General features: G+C 40.5%; 1 protein-coding gene across 8 annotated transcripts in view; it reads right to left on the reverse strand.

Moving 5' to 3' along the window:
* The window catches only part of LOC124037882 (carboxyl-terminal PDZ ligand of neuronal nitric oxide synthase protein-like), a 259,421-nt gene that overhangs the window by 24,302 nt on the left and 219,268 nt on the right, over positions 1 to 15,851 (reverse strand). For all 8 annotated transcript variants that reach the window (XM_046353077.1, XM_046353076.1, XM_046353075.1 and 5 more), the window contains one exon: positions 4,007 to 4,165. In XM_046353077.1, coding sequence (XP_046209033.1) covers positions 4,007 to 4,165 — 159 coding nt within the window. The remainder of the gene's footprint in view (positions 1 to 4,006; positions 4,166 to 15,851) is intronic.

Here is a 15,851-nt window from a genome sequence, read left to right on the forward strand (position 1 = left end):
TACACTACATCTACTCTAGCCTGGTCTAATTGATGGCTCAATAATTTGTTTCTAATTAACTGTAACAAGTTAAAACTGTATTGAACTTCCAGTGACACCTGCAAGTCTGGATCAGCCAACAGCCAAGTGCATCTGTTGAAAAGGGTTTCGATCAAAAACGATTTAGTGTCAAGGTTTACAACCCTAGAAAAATGACTTAAATGTAAATGTAAATGTAAATGTAATAACCAGAGGATGTACAACTCTATTACCACCCATTTCAGGATCATCCTCATGTTGTCAGGCAGAGAGAATAAACAAACAAATATTCACACTTCTCTGAAAATGTTAGTGATCCTTCTCTCCTCCTCCCCCATCCTTCCACCCTACTCTCTCTTTCCTACCCTAGATGATTGTGATGAGTGTGAGCTTTCACAGACCAGCTAACTACCCTAAAATCTCAGCTACTGTCAGCACTCTGTTTAAAAATCTATTCAGTCTCAGAGATTTGGCGCTGTAGCAACCTAACTGGGCCGATTGCTCTTCACTCCCCTCCAGGACATCCCTCTGAGGCATGAAGGGAAGTGATGTACTTGACCCACCTTGACACCTGATTGGCTTAGAATAAAGAATCTGTCTCTTCCTTCCTGTCGCACAAAATTAGTAACATCACTGTCTCAAGGCCATTGACTGACTGCACTGGCAGATAGGGGATAGAGGTGTCAGGACCAGCTACCCGGTTACCCAGTCTCACACCCACACACACACACTCTGGCCTTCAGAACTAGACTTTATAAGGCAGTCACATCCTCCTCTGCTTCACTTATTCATAATTTCAAAATGTTTAGTTTTATAATACGTTTATTATTGTCTTCTTTTTAACCTCTAAGTGGATTTTTAATTCTCCATTCTCATTAAGGGTCAGTTGAAACTACCCGTGGGCTAAGTCTTAATGCCACGGCAGGCAGCAGAACTAATGGGTTGAGTGCCTGTAGCCATGCCTGTGCTGGGGTTTGGACAGACAGATAAGCAGGATAAGGACAAAGACTCTGTAAGCTCCCGCTGGCTGGCTCTGATGTTCCACGGCCCCACCTTAGACTTTAATAAACCTCTTAAGGATCCCGTAGGATCAGTGTCCCTTTACTGGGACGGTTGTTGCTAACGTGTGCTAATGTGACAAGAATGACGTTGTAAGTAACAGCAAACTTTCCAGGATATAGACATGTCTTATATGGGTAGAAAGCTTACATTCTTGTTAATCTAACTGCACTGTCCAATTTACAGTAGCTATTACAGCGAAAAAACACAATGCTATTGTTTGAGGAGAGTGCACAACAACAAAAAACTTATCACAGCAACTGGTTTGATACATTCACCTCTGAAGATAAATAATGTACTTACATTCAGTAATCTTGCTCTGATTTGTCATCCTGAGGGTCCCAGAGATAAAATGTAGCATAGTTTTGTTTGATAAAATCCATTTTTATATTAAAATGTAGGAACTGGGTTCTACAGTTTGAAACCCCACCTCTTTAAGGAATACCTAGGATAGGATAAAGTAATCCTTCTCACCCCCCCTACCCCCCTTAAAATATTTAGATGCACTATTGTAAAGTGGTTGTTCCATTGGATGTCATAAGGTGAATGCACCAATTTGTAAGTCGCTCTGGATAAGAGCGTCTGCTAAATGACTTAAATGTAAATGTAATGTATCTAATTCCCATGTCCATGCCTGGGATTTGTAGAAGGAAAGTTCTCTTTCAATGCCAAAAACACTGTCTGTGGTTGTATCAGAAGAGGCAGGGCTTTCCCCAGGGAACCATCTCCCACCACACTGCTGGATAAATGAATAAACTACACCATTAGCTCTCATCGCATAACATCAAAGGCCTAAAATGATGTGCTGAGAGTGTAGATTTATTTACAGGTCTTGGTGATCCAATGGTGAAAGCGCCATATCATACAAAATATACAAGTAGGTTTACCAAATACACACGGGCAATATTCCGAAAGAATTAGCCTCCGTAACTGGCTTAACCTGTCCTATCTGAACGGACACAGGGAGAGGGCAAGGCTGTACAGCGTCCCCTTGAGAAACCACATGGAATCTGTCTCGCAGGATCTCAAACAGGTACACCTATTGTACATAATATAAGCACTTGTTCCCCAGGACCATACAATTACCCTATTGGCAATTACAACCAATAAAAACTGGTTCTATAATGTAAAAATGTCTATGTGTCGCAAAAAACGTTACGGGGGTGGAATGATGAAATGCTAGAAATGATTGTATTATTATATGTTGGGGCTCCCAGCGTTCTAGTGCAGCGGTCTAAGGCACTGCATCTCAGTGCAAGAGGCGTCACTATAGTACCTGCTTCAAATCCAGGCTGTATCACATCCGGACGTGATTGGGCTTACATAGCTAAATAAAGGCTCAAATAAAATAAAATGTGTAATATAGATTTACCACATAGGGCCTATGCTTTTAAACATGTAAAAGCAGCAGAAATCATTTCAACAAAGAAAAAAAAAGCACTTTTCACTGGCGTAAGTTTGGAGAGCGAAGTAAACAATAATGAATATTCTTGATCACCAAACAATTTTTGGAGCTGCATATTTATTTATTACAGCAATCCTCTCTCCCTACAATTTGACGTTTGCACTGCACTCAATCCTATAACCATACGGCAAATCAGCAATATGTTCACTAGTTCACCAGACCTGTGTTGATTGACAGTTTGCTGGTTCAATCAGAGTGCCGATTTCACTAGACAATTTGTTGTAGTTTGTTTATGTTACAAGGGCAATGCTCCGGCTACTGTCGCTGCGTGTGGAGTAATCCACGTAGACTGTTCCACAAAATGAGTGGAAAAACATTACAAACCTGGCCAGATCATTTCAAGTCCTCAGTCTCAAGTCCAACTCCAGCCTCAAGTTATTTTATTGTCTATCAAGTAGAGTCTCAGGTCATCAAATTTGTCCACAAATTCTGATAATAACACAACTAAAACCATTCTACTCTCTTGTTTAAACAGTGCAGCACTCGAAAGATGACAGCAATTCAATAGGCACGGTGGGTCAGACTTTATCTGGATAGTCCAGATAGTCCATCTGTAGATGCTGTAGAGCTGTTCATACTACTGTATCTGTTGATAAGCAACTGTTTGCTAGGGTCAAGTTTAGACTAAGGGTTAATCATGTTAAGGTTGGGACTAGGTTTAGGGTAAGGGTTAATTTTAGGGTAAGGGTTAAGGTTAGGGTTAGGGTTAAGGATAGGTTTAGTAGATAGTTGAAATGTCACTGATAGTCTGTAGAGAGTCTACAGATGGACTTTCTAAAATGTTTTACCGCATGGTGTATTAATCATGTTTTGTCAATAATTATGTAAATAATCCTCATGCTGAGCTGGGTTACTGGTGAGTAATTGGTATTTTGTGTAATTTTTTGTATGTGTGTTTCACGTCCGGACCTTAGTTCCTTTTTTATGTCTCTATTTTAGTTTGGTCAGAGCGTGAGTTGGGGTGGGCATTCTATGTTTTGGCTCTGTGTGTTATATTTCTAGGTGTTTGGCCTGGTATGGTTCCCAATCAGAAGCAGCTGTCATCGTTGTCTCTGATTGAGAACAATACTTAGGCAGCCTGTTTTCCCACTATGGGTTGTGGGTAGTTGTTTCCTGTTTTGTGTTGTGTCCCCTTGCAGGACTGTTTCGATTTTCGTTGCTTCACGTTTGTTATTTTGTTTTCAGTTAGAATAAATGTAACATGGACACGTACCACGCTGCATTTTGGTCCGATCTTGACTACACTTCCTCAGACAAAGAGGAGAATCGTTACAGAGTGTGTGTGGGAGAGCTGTTGTTAAAGTCAGATAAGTCTATGACACATGATTCATAAAGGTTAATATTAGCAAAGTGAAGAGCTTGCAGACAAACAAGATAGTAGCTAGGAAGGGAAAAAACGACCAGCTCACTGTAGTTCAAACAACACCGTCTGTTAACCTACACAAACATGTGTCTCAGTCCTACCTGTGCCACAGCTACATGTGTCTGTTGCTGTTGTTGCTGTAGTTGTTGCTGTAGCAGCTGAATCTGGTGGTGAACTGACAGGGGAGCACTGTTGAGCAGAGTACCCGACGACGGCAGCAGCATCCTGGGGGACGCCAGCAACAGAGGTTCCTCTGGAACCTGCCATGGAGGAGAGAAGGTTAATGATGAATTGATGGATTGAGAGAGGGAGCCATCAATATAAGGAGAGAGAGAGGACAGAAGAGGTAAGGAGGAGATGGAGATAGTGCCTCCAAAAAGTATTTCCACACTTTTTCCACATTTTCTTGTGTTACAGGCTGAATTTTAAATGTTTGACTTTTTGTCACTGGCCTACACACAATACCCTATAATGTCAAAGTGGTATTATGTTTTTCAACTTAATTACAGATGAAAAGCTTTAATCTTGAGTCAATAGGTATTCAACCCCTTTGTTATGGCAAGCCTAAATAAGTTCAGGAGTAAACATTTGCTTAACAAGTCACATAAGTCACATGGACTCTGTGTGCAATAATAGTGTTTAACATGATTTTTCTTGTGACTACATCATCTCTGTACCCCACACATACAATTATCTGTATCTCAGTCGAGCAGTGAATTTCAATCACAGATTCAACCACAAAGAACAGTGAGGTTTTCCAATGCCTCGCAAATATGGGCACCTATTGGTAGCAGACATTGAATATCCCTATGAGCATGGGGAAGTTATTAATTACACTTTGGATGGTGTATCAATACACCCAGTCACTACAGAGATACAGGCGTCCTTCCTAACTCAGTTGCCGGAGAGAAAGGTAACCACTCAGGGATTTCACCATGAGGCCAATGGTGACTTTACAGAGTTTAATAAGTGTGATAGGAGAAAACTGAGGGATGGATCAACAGCATTGTAATTAGTCCATAATATCCAGGCAAAAGAAGAAAACTTGGGACAGTCTGCTTTCTACCAGACATTGGGAGATGAATTCCCTTTTCAGCAGGACAATAACCCCAAACACACTGCAGTTGCTTACCAAGAATACAGTGAATGTTCCTGAGTGGCTGAGTTACAGCTTTGACTTAAATCTGCTTGAAAATCTACGACAATACATGAAAATTGTTGTCTAGTAATGATCAACAAACAATTTGACAGAGCTTAAAGAATTTTGAAAAGAATAATGGGCAAGTATTGTCCAGATGTGCAAAGCACTTAGACTTTCCCAGTGAGACTCACAGCTGTAATCCCTGCCAAAGGTGATTTTAACATGTACTCAGGGCTGTGAATACTTACAGTATGTAAATGACATATTTCTGCATTTCATTGTCAATAAATTTGCTCACAGTTAAAAAAAACATGTGTTCACTTTGTCATTATGTGGTATTGTGTGTAGATGGGTGAGAGAAAAATATATTGAATCCGTTTCGAATTCAGGCTGTAACAATACAAATATGTGGAATAAGTCAAGTGGTATGAATACTTTCTGAAGGAAATGTCGACAAATAGAAAGAAAGTCAGAGACATATTTATATATGTTCATATTCAATGTGTTCTTTGGCAGTGTGAGTGTACATTTCCCTAGCCTGGCTGAAGCGACCCATGTGACTCACAGCGCAGGGAGAGCTGTGACCACACTGGTCTGGAAAGGAGGCTGTTTGTTAATGCAATATTTGCTTAGAAATTGTGCAATGGGTTCGATTGGTTTTCTCAATTTAAATAATCCAACCGTTGTGAAGGAAAGGGCCAGTGCTCGGGAGCTGAGTGTGGCTGTGCGTGTGGGTGATTGAGTAAGAAAGACACAGAGGAGAGCCAACCAGTGTTAGCCAGACTAACATTTCCCCTGGTGATAAGCAGAGCTTAAGGTAAAACAGAGGCATTGCTGAACAGGCCCTAAGAGAAAAAGAAAAAGCCCTGCTCGCTCATGCATCTACATGTCAGACAGACAACCAAATATGTCACAACTGGAATAGTATTCACACGATAATTAATTGAAAAAGAAGAACAATAGCAGCTTGTATCTGTCAAAGGCCTGGAGGACTATATTGTTTTTCCTTGAAAAGCAAAATCAATCTGTGTCGGAGAGAGAGAGAGTTGCATTTGTGTATGTGTGTGTGTCAGACAGAGATAATTGCATAGAATATGCATTTAATGAAGAATATAGAGAGAGAGAGAGATTACATTTTGATGGACCTAATTAGCACATCCTTGCTCAGGCCAATTGGAGAGAGAACTGCTTCAGAAATAAAATCATATGTTGTTGGATGTTTCCAAAGTACTGTTTCATGACACAACCCACATTTCCATCCATAGTTTTTATGTGAGTAAAGTCATACCGTGTAAAAAAAAAAATCATGACAGCTGTGATGGAAACAGGAAGTTTCGGAACATTTTTCTAAATGCTGACAAAGAATTTGTTCATTCGACATGGTGGGATATTTTTGTGTCGGTAAAATTACTCATGCGTGAAAATTGGCGGTAGAAATGCCTTTATGCTCAAATATTGCTATAATAACCATCATATCGAAGTAAACTTGGAGTCACAAAATGATATGGTGTGTGGTCCTCCCACTATGACTTGGGAAAGCATGTGGTTTATTAAGCGACAGATAGAATGATTTATGATTAACTTCACAGGGTGGTGAATGTGTACAGTGATGAGCTTGATGCTCCTTTCCAATAAATATCAAGGGTCTTATTCTGGTGACATGATCGATGTAGACTAGCCTACCCACACTGTATCTGTTGGCTCACAGATATCCACAGCAAGTGATTTTTATCCACAGCGAGTGGATAAGAGGGAGTTCCATAAAGGTGAACATCTATCCCTCTCAGTCAAGCAGAACTTTGCGACACGTCATGCTCCTCTGAGTCTGCAGGACAGATACAGTACGATGGGTAGTTGACAAGCTGCACTAACAAGAACACAGTAGAGGTTATTCAAGACCTTTCTTGTCACACATAGCACCTTTACGCCGTTCCTTTTTTCAGAAACAATCAGTGGAGTTTTCCTGTATATTTGAGAAAGCAGAATCATTGTTATTCATCATGATATTTGGTATTTTTTTAGGATCCCCATTAGCTGTTGCGAAAGCAACACAAAACATGAAACATGACATAATACAGAACCTTAATAGATAAGAACAGAACTACATACATTTAAAAATGGCACACATAGCCTACATATACACACACACACACAAAATATTTAGGTCAAATAGGGGAGAGGCGTTGTGCCGTGAGGAGTTGCTTTATTGCTTTTTTAAAACCAGGTGTGCTGTTCATTTGAGCAATATGAGATGGAAGGGAGTTCCATGCAATAATGGCTCCAGATAATACTGTACGTTTTCTTGAATTTGTTCAGGATTTGGGGACTGTGAAAAGACACCTGGTGGCATGTCTGGTGGGGTAAGTCTGTGAGCTGTTGGCTAGAGCCACGTGCCAAGACCTATAAGCACATTTCCTATTTAACACAACAGATTTTGTGACAAAACTATTGGAAGAGTTGAAAATACAGTTGAAAATGCGATGGAAACAAATTCAACTTTAGATTTTATTCGGGAATTTAGCATTTTGTGTGCACTACGTCATCACACACTGACTTTTATCCACAGCAAGTCCGTTTGGTGAAAACACACCACTGGTGGGAAAATGCACACATTGTCCTCATGCAGATTTTTGAATACTGTATTAACATGAAAATGTGTTGCCAATTGTATGGAAACCTAGCTACAGACAGGTCCAAGCTAGACAATTTTACAATACATAACGTATGGATAGTCACCATTATTCAGAGTGGTTGGGTTAAATGCAGAAGACACGTTTCTATTGAATGCAGTCAGTTGTACAACTGACTAGGTATCCCCCTTTCCTTTCTATTACACTGCACAGATTCACTCTCTGAACAATCAGTTCACTCAATCTACTATGTTTGTTTAGAAGTCAGCAAATTACACCTCAAATGTATGTTCTGCCATATGTCTTCGGTGCAGATACTGCGGCATCAACAATGGTCACACACACACACACACACACACACACACACACACACACACACACACACACACACACACACACACACACACACACACACACACACACACACACACACACACACACACACACACACACACACACACACACACACACACACACACACACACACACACACGTCTCCCCTTGATCCAGGCCTCTGGTCTCTAATGGAGTTGATGAGTGATGGTGTGTCACTGTCTGATCTACAGGTTAATCAGGACATTACCAGACAAGCTGTTTACTATCAACTCTTGATGAACAGTGGAACTCTCTCTCTGTCTCTGTCTCTGTCTGTGTGTGTGTGTGTGTGCGTGCGCGTAGTGATTTTATCAAGTGTAGTACACTAGTAATGTGAGGGTCAGTTGTTTGTTTACCCGAACCTGCGCAATTGCTAATAACCCATCAGCAACCGGCTGACTATATGTGATAAAGTGAAAATCTGAGGCCCTACCCCGACCCTAATCCACGAATAGGCCGATTGAAAATACGCTGTACAGTCAGATGGCAGAACTAATTCAGATATGTTTCAGTTTAGAATTTCCAACATTTTGTTTGGCTATTTCTTAGTCAGCTTGTCTAAAATGAGATATATCCAATTTTATTTCTCACATGCGCCGAATACAACAGGTGTAGACTTTACAGTGAAATGCTTACTCACGAGTCCTTTCCCAACAACGCAGAGTTAAAAAGTAAGAACAATTATAAAACATTTGAAAAATGGAAATAGTAACACAGTCAGTGTCCCGATTTCAGTTATGTTACCATTACATTTATCCCATCTGAACAGTAGGCTACAGTTTCCTTGACGTGCCATATTTGATGTCCCCGTCTTGTGACTCTCTAATATGTATAGCGCCTCACAATTATCACACATAATTTAGCTGGCGCTGCTATCATCTTCTTTTGCCACTTAACAAAATCTTTCCCAAACATTACTGTTCTGGCCCTCCCCTCTCTTTAAACTCTCCATTTTGCAGCTTTTATCTTATTGAATTTAAATCCGACATTGTACTTTTTGCCTCAGTAGATCGACGTTAACTTTTTCTGCCCAAGTTTCCAAAAGCACTTGGCGATTGGTGTGTATTTGGCTCGCATACAGACAGGCCCTGAAGTTTAGGCTTACACAGTAACGGCAGGCAAAAAAATATGAAAGAGAAACCTCAATGTAGCCTATAGATATGAATTGCACACGAATAATACATTTATGGATTTTTAATGCATTATTTTCTTTTAATTCAACCCGCTGGATTTTGGGATTTAAATTCAACCCGCCCGCCACCCACCTTTCATCCACACAATATTTCATGACCCTAAACCTGCCTGCTCCACGGAAATAACTACAGGGATTGCGGGTTATGAGTCAACCCGCGCATCACTACAGTAAACATCTTCTGTACTGTTTACTTTGGTAACTCTGGTTAAATAATTGTTTGCTTTACACATAATTTGTCAGAATAATTGTAATAGTTTGAAGATGAAAAGAATACCTCAGCCGCCAGCTGAAAGACTGGCTGTTTTTATGTACCAAGTATGTTTACATAGAGAACTGTCACTGGTATAAGAGGGAGTGAACATAATACATGGGCAACGGTTAGGGGCGCTGGGGAGGAAAGAGAGCGAGAGAGAGAAACCTGTCAGTTTCCATAAAGGTGAACATCTATCCCTCTCAGTCAAGCAGAACTTTGCGACGTGTCATGCTCCTCTGAGTCTGCAGGACTGATACAGTACGATGGGTAGTTGACAAGCTGCACTAACAAGAACACAGTAGAGGTTATTCAAGACCTTTCTTGTCACACATAGCACCTTTACACCGTTCCTTTATTCAGAAACAATCAGTGGAGTTTTCCTGTATATTTGAGAAAGCAGAATCATTGTTATTCATCATGGTATTTTGTATTTGTTTTTGGATTCCCATTAGCTGTTGCGGGGTCCACACAAAACATGAAACATGACATAATACAGAACATTAATAGATAAGAACAGAACTACATACATTTAAAAATAGCACACATAGCCTACATATCCATACAAACAATTTTGAATTTTCAACACAATGTTTCTTATATAAAAAAATAAGTAATGCAGTCAGTCTCTCCTCATCTCTAAGGCAAGAGTGACTGGCATGCATAGTATTTATATTGGCCCTCTGATTACAATGAAGAGCAAGACTTGCCACTCTGTTCTAGGCCAACTAGATATTTTTTGCAGCACATTAATCAAGATAAGACAAAACTAGAGCTGGCAGGACTTGCTTATTGGAGTGTGGTGTCAAAAAAGCAGAGCATCTCTTTATTAGGGACAGACCTCTCCCATCTTTACAACGATTGAATCTACAGTTGAAGTCGGAAGTTTACATACATTTAGGTTGGAGTCATTAAATCTAGTTTTTCAACCACTCTAGTTTTTCAACCAAACTATAGTTTTGGCAAGTCGGTTAGGACATCTACTTTGTGCATGACACAATACATTTTCCCAACAATGTTTTACAGACAGATTATTTCACGTATAATTAACTTTATCACAATTCCAGTGGGTCAGAAGTTTACATAAGTTGACTGGGCCTTTAAACAGCTTGGACAATTACAGAAAATTATGTAAGGAGGAATGGGAAAAATTTCAGTCTCTCGATGTGCAAAACTGATAGAGACATACCCCAAGCGACTTACAGCTGTAATCGCAGCAAAAGGTGGCGCTACAAAGTATTAACTTAAAGGGGCTGAATAATTTTGCACGTCCAATTTTTCAGTTTATTATTTGTTAAAAAAGTTTGAAATATCCAATAAATGTCATTCCACTTCATGATTGTGTCCCACTTGTTGTTGATTCTTCACAAAAAAATAGAGTTTTATATCTTTATGTTTGAAGCCTGAAATGTGGCAAAAGGTCGCAAAGTTCAAGGGGGCCGAATACTTTCGCAAGGCACTGTAATTTGTTGGCAGAACTGAAAAAGTGTGTGCGAGCAAGGAGGCCTACAAACCTGACTCCTTTACACCAGCTCTGTCAGGAGGAATGGGCCAAAATTCACCCAAGTTATTGTGGGAAGCTTGTGGAAGTCTACCTGAAACTTTTGACCCAAGTAAAACAATTTAAAGACAATGCTACCAAATAGTGGTTGAGTGTATGTAAACTTCTGACCCGCTCGGAATGTGATGAAAGAAATAAAAGCTGAAGCAAATCTATTCTCTCCACTATTATTCTGACATTTCACATTCTTAAAATAAAGTGGTGATCCTAACTGACCTATGACAGGGAATTCTTTACTAGGATTAAATATCAGGAATTGTGAAAAGCTAAGGTCTATGTGTGTATGTAAACCTCCGACTTCAACTGTATATGTTTTGACCATGAAAATTTACAATCGAAGGATATGACATTTTGTCAGCCGGTGATTACCAAATAACTGCCTGTCTCACGGTAATTTACCGTTAATTATGTTTAGGATCTCCTGGCTTCCACAGCCACTGATGCAGACTTTTGGAAAATCTACATTTTAAAAAGTCTAATAAACCAATTTAATACAGCCTACACCATCATAATAAATACATTCTTTATTTTAAACAGGTCTAAAGAAATATGATATGAAGAAAATGTAGTATGTTTCAGAAGAACAGAACAACATACTCTGAGTTGTTAGGCCCTGATATGCCTATGCCATATGGCTGTGGTCTACACTAGTTCATTTAGCAGACAAGATTTGCTTAGAATTCCATGACAAAAAAACCATACAATTATTTTATAGTTTAAAGAATGCAATTGAACATATATAAAAAAAAGAGAATTTGTCCAAAATGATTTCATAGGAAGTGCGCACATGCGGCTATTCTATGTTGAACAAAGAAACTGGTCCTATATAATTACATCATTCATGCAACTTTAGTTGCGATACAAACGTTGGGCTATATGTTTTGATTGTTAATACATTCCAAGGCTGCATGATGGGACTCCAATGATGATTTGAAAAAAGTCACAAGCTGCACACACTTCATCAGTCTCATTCGCAATTTTTTTTTACCCACTTTTTTCTCCTCAATTTTCGTTTTATCCAATTGTTAGTAGTTACTATCTTGTCACATCGCTACAACTCCCGTACCGGTTTGGGAGAGATGAAGGTCGAGAGCCATGTGTCCTCCGAAACACAACCCAACCAAGCCGCACTGCTTCTTACCACAGCACGCATCCAACCCGGAAGCCAGCCGCACCAATGTGTCAAACGAAACACCGAGCACTGCGCCCCATCCCAAATGAATACAACCACTTGTATTAAAAAAACTTTTAAAAGCAATGAGGCTGATTGTTTAGCCCAAAATGTTGATAACCTATTAGGCTATTATTTTCATATAATAAGCGCAACAATGCGCACACGGCAGTAGGCTATAAGAGTGAATGTTCCAAAATGCAATCAATTAGATGGAAAAACACTGTTCTCGAAAAGTGACAGCAAACGCGATTATACATGTAATGCTTTATCATAAAGGTGCATTTTTTTATGGTGAAATTTACCTTCCCCAAACTTGAAACTCACGCATAGCCTATGTATGCTAGTTAGGCTGTACACTGGCTATAAAGCAGATTAATGTGCTTAATTTTCAGAAGTTATTTGGCCCCTTTAGTTGTGATACAAACCTTATCAAAACATATAAACCTATAGGCTAGGATACATTAGGTGTGCGAATATGATTTGATAACGTCACAAAAAAAAGGTATGGACTGTTTCTTGCCTTAATGCATGAACTGGGCATCATTCACAAGTGATAATACACAAGCTAATATTGTCACCCATCAGACTATTCTGAATTTAATGTTGTCTTTACATGCAGTAATTTGGAGTCAAATGTTTGGACACCTACTCATTCAAGAGTTTTTCTTAATTTATTGCTATTTTCTACATTGCAGAATAATATTATATTTATTATTATTAATAGTGAAGACATCAAAATTATGAAACAACACATATGTAATCATGTAGTATTCTTCAAATAATAGCCACCCTTTACCTTGATGACAGCTTTGCACACTCTTGGCATTACAGGCAACAGCCACATCGAGCTAAAGGCTACTGCTGCCGCTTTCAAGGAGTGTGACAATAGTCCGGACGCTTATAAGAAATCCCGCTATGCCCTCAGACGAACCATCAAACAAACAAAGCGTCAATACAGGATTAAGATTGAATCCTACTACACCAGCTCTGACGCTCATCAGATGTGGCGGGGCTCGAAAACTATTACGGACTACAAAGAGAAACCCAGACGTGAGCTGCCCAGTGACGCGAGCCTATCAGACGAGCTAAATTCATTTTATGCTCACTTCGAGGCAAGCAACATTGACGCATGCACAAGAGCATCATCTTTTCTGGATGACTGTATGATAACGCTCTCGGTAGCCGATGTGAGCAAGACCATTAAACAGGTCAACATTCACAAAGCCGCTGGGCCAGATGGATTACCAGGCATACGCGGACCAACTGGCAAGCGTCTTCACTGACATTTTCAACCTCTCCCTGACCGAGCCTGTAATACTTACATATTTCAAGCAGACCACCACAGTCCCTGTGCCTAAGGAAGCGAAGGTAACCTGCCTAAATGATTACCGCCCCGTAGCACTCACGTCGGTAGCCATGAAGTTATTTGAAAGGCTGGTCATGGCTCACATCAACAACATCCTCCCTGTAGAAAAGGCCCATGGATTTGGTGGAAGAATCCTTTAATTCATGGCCACTTGCCAAGCTGGGCCAGGGGCGCTTTAATTAGGTCAGGTGGAAATGTCCGACACATTAAAAGGAGGAAATCGCCATCGCCCGATCTCGCAGCTTTCTCTTCCTTAATAACTCCGTCTAATCCATAAGTTCTGTGCGTCCATGAATTCACGTAAATCCACAGAATCTGTTAGGTTTCATCTGAACTATCTGTTGCAATCTGGAGAGGGGGCCATCAGTTATTGTTTATAGTTATCACCACGGAGCGCACGCTTCAAACATACTGTGTAATCTAAATGGTCAATGATCACGGCCCTACAGATCATCACAGGCCATTTATGCCATCAATATATGGTTAATATGTAATGAAATTACATGAACATATGAAGACAAACTTGAAAGGGTGAAATATGAAACTTAATTGTTTGCTGAACTGATCAATTCTGATATCAAACTGATGGGGATTAGAGATTGAATAACAGATCACTGATTTAATTATGTGTATTATTCTTCTCATGATTATGACGAATAGTGACGAGCCTAAATGACTCATGATTCCTATTGACTTGTTATTGAAGTGAATTGCTGAATTACCTAATTATGTTAATAATTAATGATTGTTATGATTTGATCTTTGTGATTATGAATTTGATTGGACACATGTTATTATGTTTCTTTTGTGAAGCAGCACAGACTACCCAGTAAATATACCACTTCATGGTTAAAGTCATTCCTGCCTCAGTCTCACCCATTCCTCTGTCACCTGACACGTGACCACCTGTTCACCTTCACTGTCAGTCATCCTACCTGTCCAGCTACCCACACAGATTCCACTAATCTTTCATTCCCGGATACTCTAGACCCACTCAAATTCGCATGCCACCCCAACAGTCGCACTCCACGCCTACCTTTCCCACCTGGACTAAATGGACACCTATGTGAGAATGCTGTTCATTGACTACAGCTCAGCGTTCAACACCATAGTGCCCACGAAGCTCATCACTTAGCTAAGGACACTAGGACTAAACACCTCCCTCTGCAACTGTATACTGGACTTCCTGTCGGGCAGCCCCAAGGTGGTAAGGTTAGGCAACAACACGTTTGCCATGCTGGTTCTAAACACCGGGGCCCCTCAGGGGTGTGCACTTAGTCCCCTCCTGTACACCCTGTTCATCCAGGACTGTGTGGCCAGACACGACTCAAACACCATCATTAAGTTCGCTGATGACACAACAGTGGTAGGCCTAATCACCAACAATGATGAGACAGCCTATAGGGAGGAGGTCAGAGACCTGGCAATGTGGTGCCAGGACAACAACCTCTCCCTCAATGTGAGCAAGACAAAGGAGATGGTCGTGGACTACAGGAAAGGAGGGCCGAACAGGCCCCCATTAACATCGACAGGGCTGTAGTGAAGCGGGTCAAGAGTTTCAAGTACCTTGGTGTCCACATCCCCAATGAACTATTATGGTCCAAACACACCAAGACAGTCGTGAAGAGAGCACGACAACACCTTTTATTCCTCAGGAGACTGAAAAGATTTGGCATGAGTCCCCAGATCCTCAAAAAGTTCTACAGCTGCACCATCGAGAGCATCCTGACCGGTTACAATCACTGCATGGTATGACAACTGCTCGGCATCTGACCATAAGGCGCTACAGATGGTAGTCATCACTGGGGTCAAGCTTCCTGCCATCCAGGACCTACTGTATATAATAGGCGGGGTCAAAAATTGTCAGAGACTCCAGTCACCCAAGTCATAGACTGTTTTCTCTGCTACCGCACGGCAAGTGGTACCGGAACGCCAAGTCTAGGACCAAAAGGCTCCTTAACAGCGTCTACCCCCAAGCCATAAGACTGCGGAACAATTAATCAAATGGCCACCGGACTATTTACATTGACACCCCCTCCCCGTCCATTTTTTTTGTTACACCGCTGCTAATCGCAGTTTATTTTCTATGCATAGTAATTTCACCCCTACCTACATGTACAAATTACCTCGATTAACCTGTACCCCCGCACATTGACAAGGTAGCGGTACCCCCTGTATATAGCCTCGTTATTGTTATTTTATTGTGTTACTTTGTATTATTTTTTACTTTAGTGGTAAATATTTTCTTTACTGT

Source organism: Oncorhynchus gorbuscha, linkage group LG06 (genome assembly GCF_021184085.1).
Source record: "Oncorhynchus gorbuscha isolate QuinsamMale2020 ecotype Even-year linkage group LG06, OgorEven_v1.0, whole genome shotgun sequence".
In the NCBI taxonomy this organism is placed as follows: Eukaryota; Metazoa; Chordata; class Actinopteri; order Salmoniformes; family Salmonidae; genus Oncorhynchus; species Oncorhynchus gorbuscha.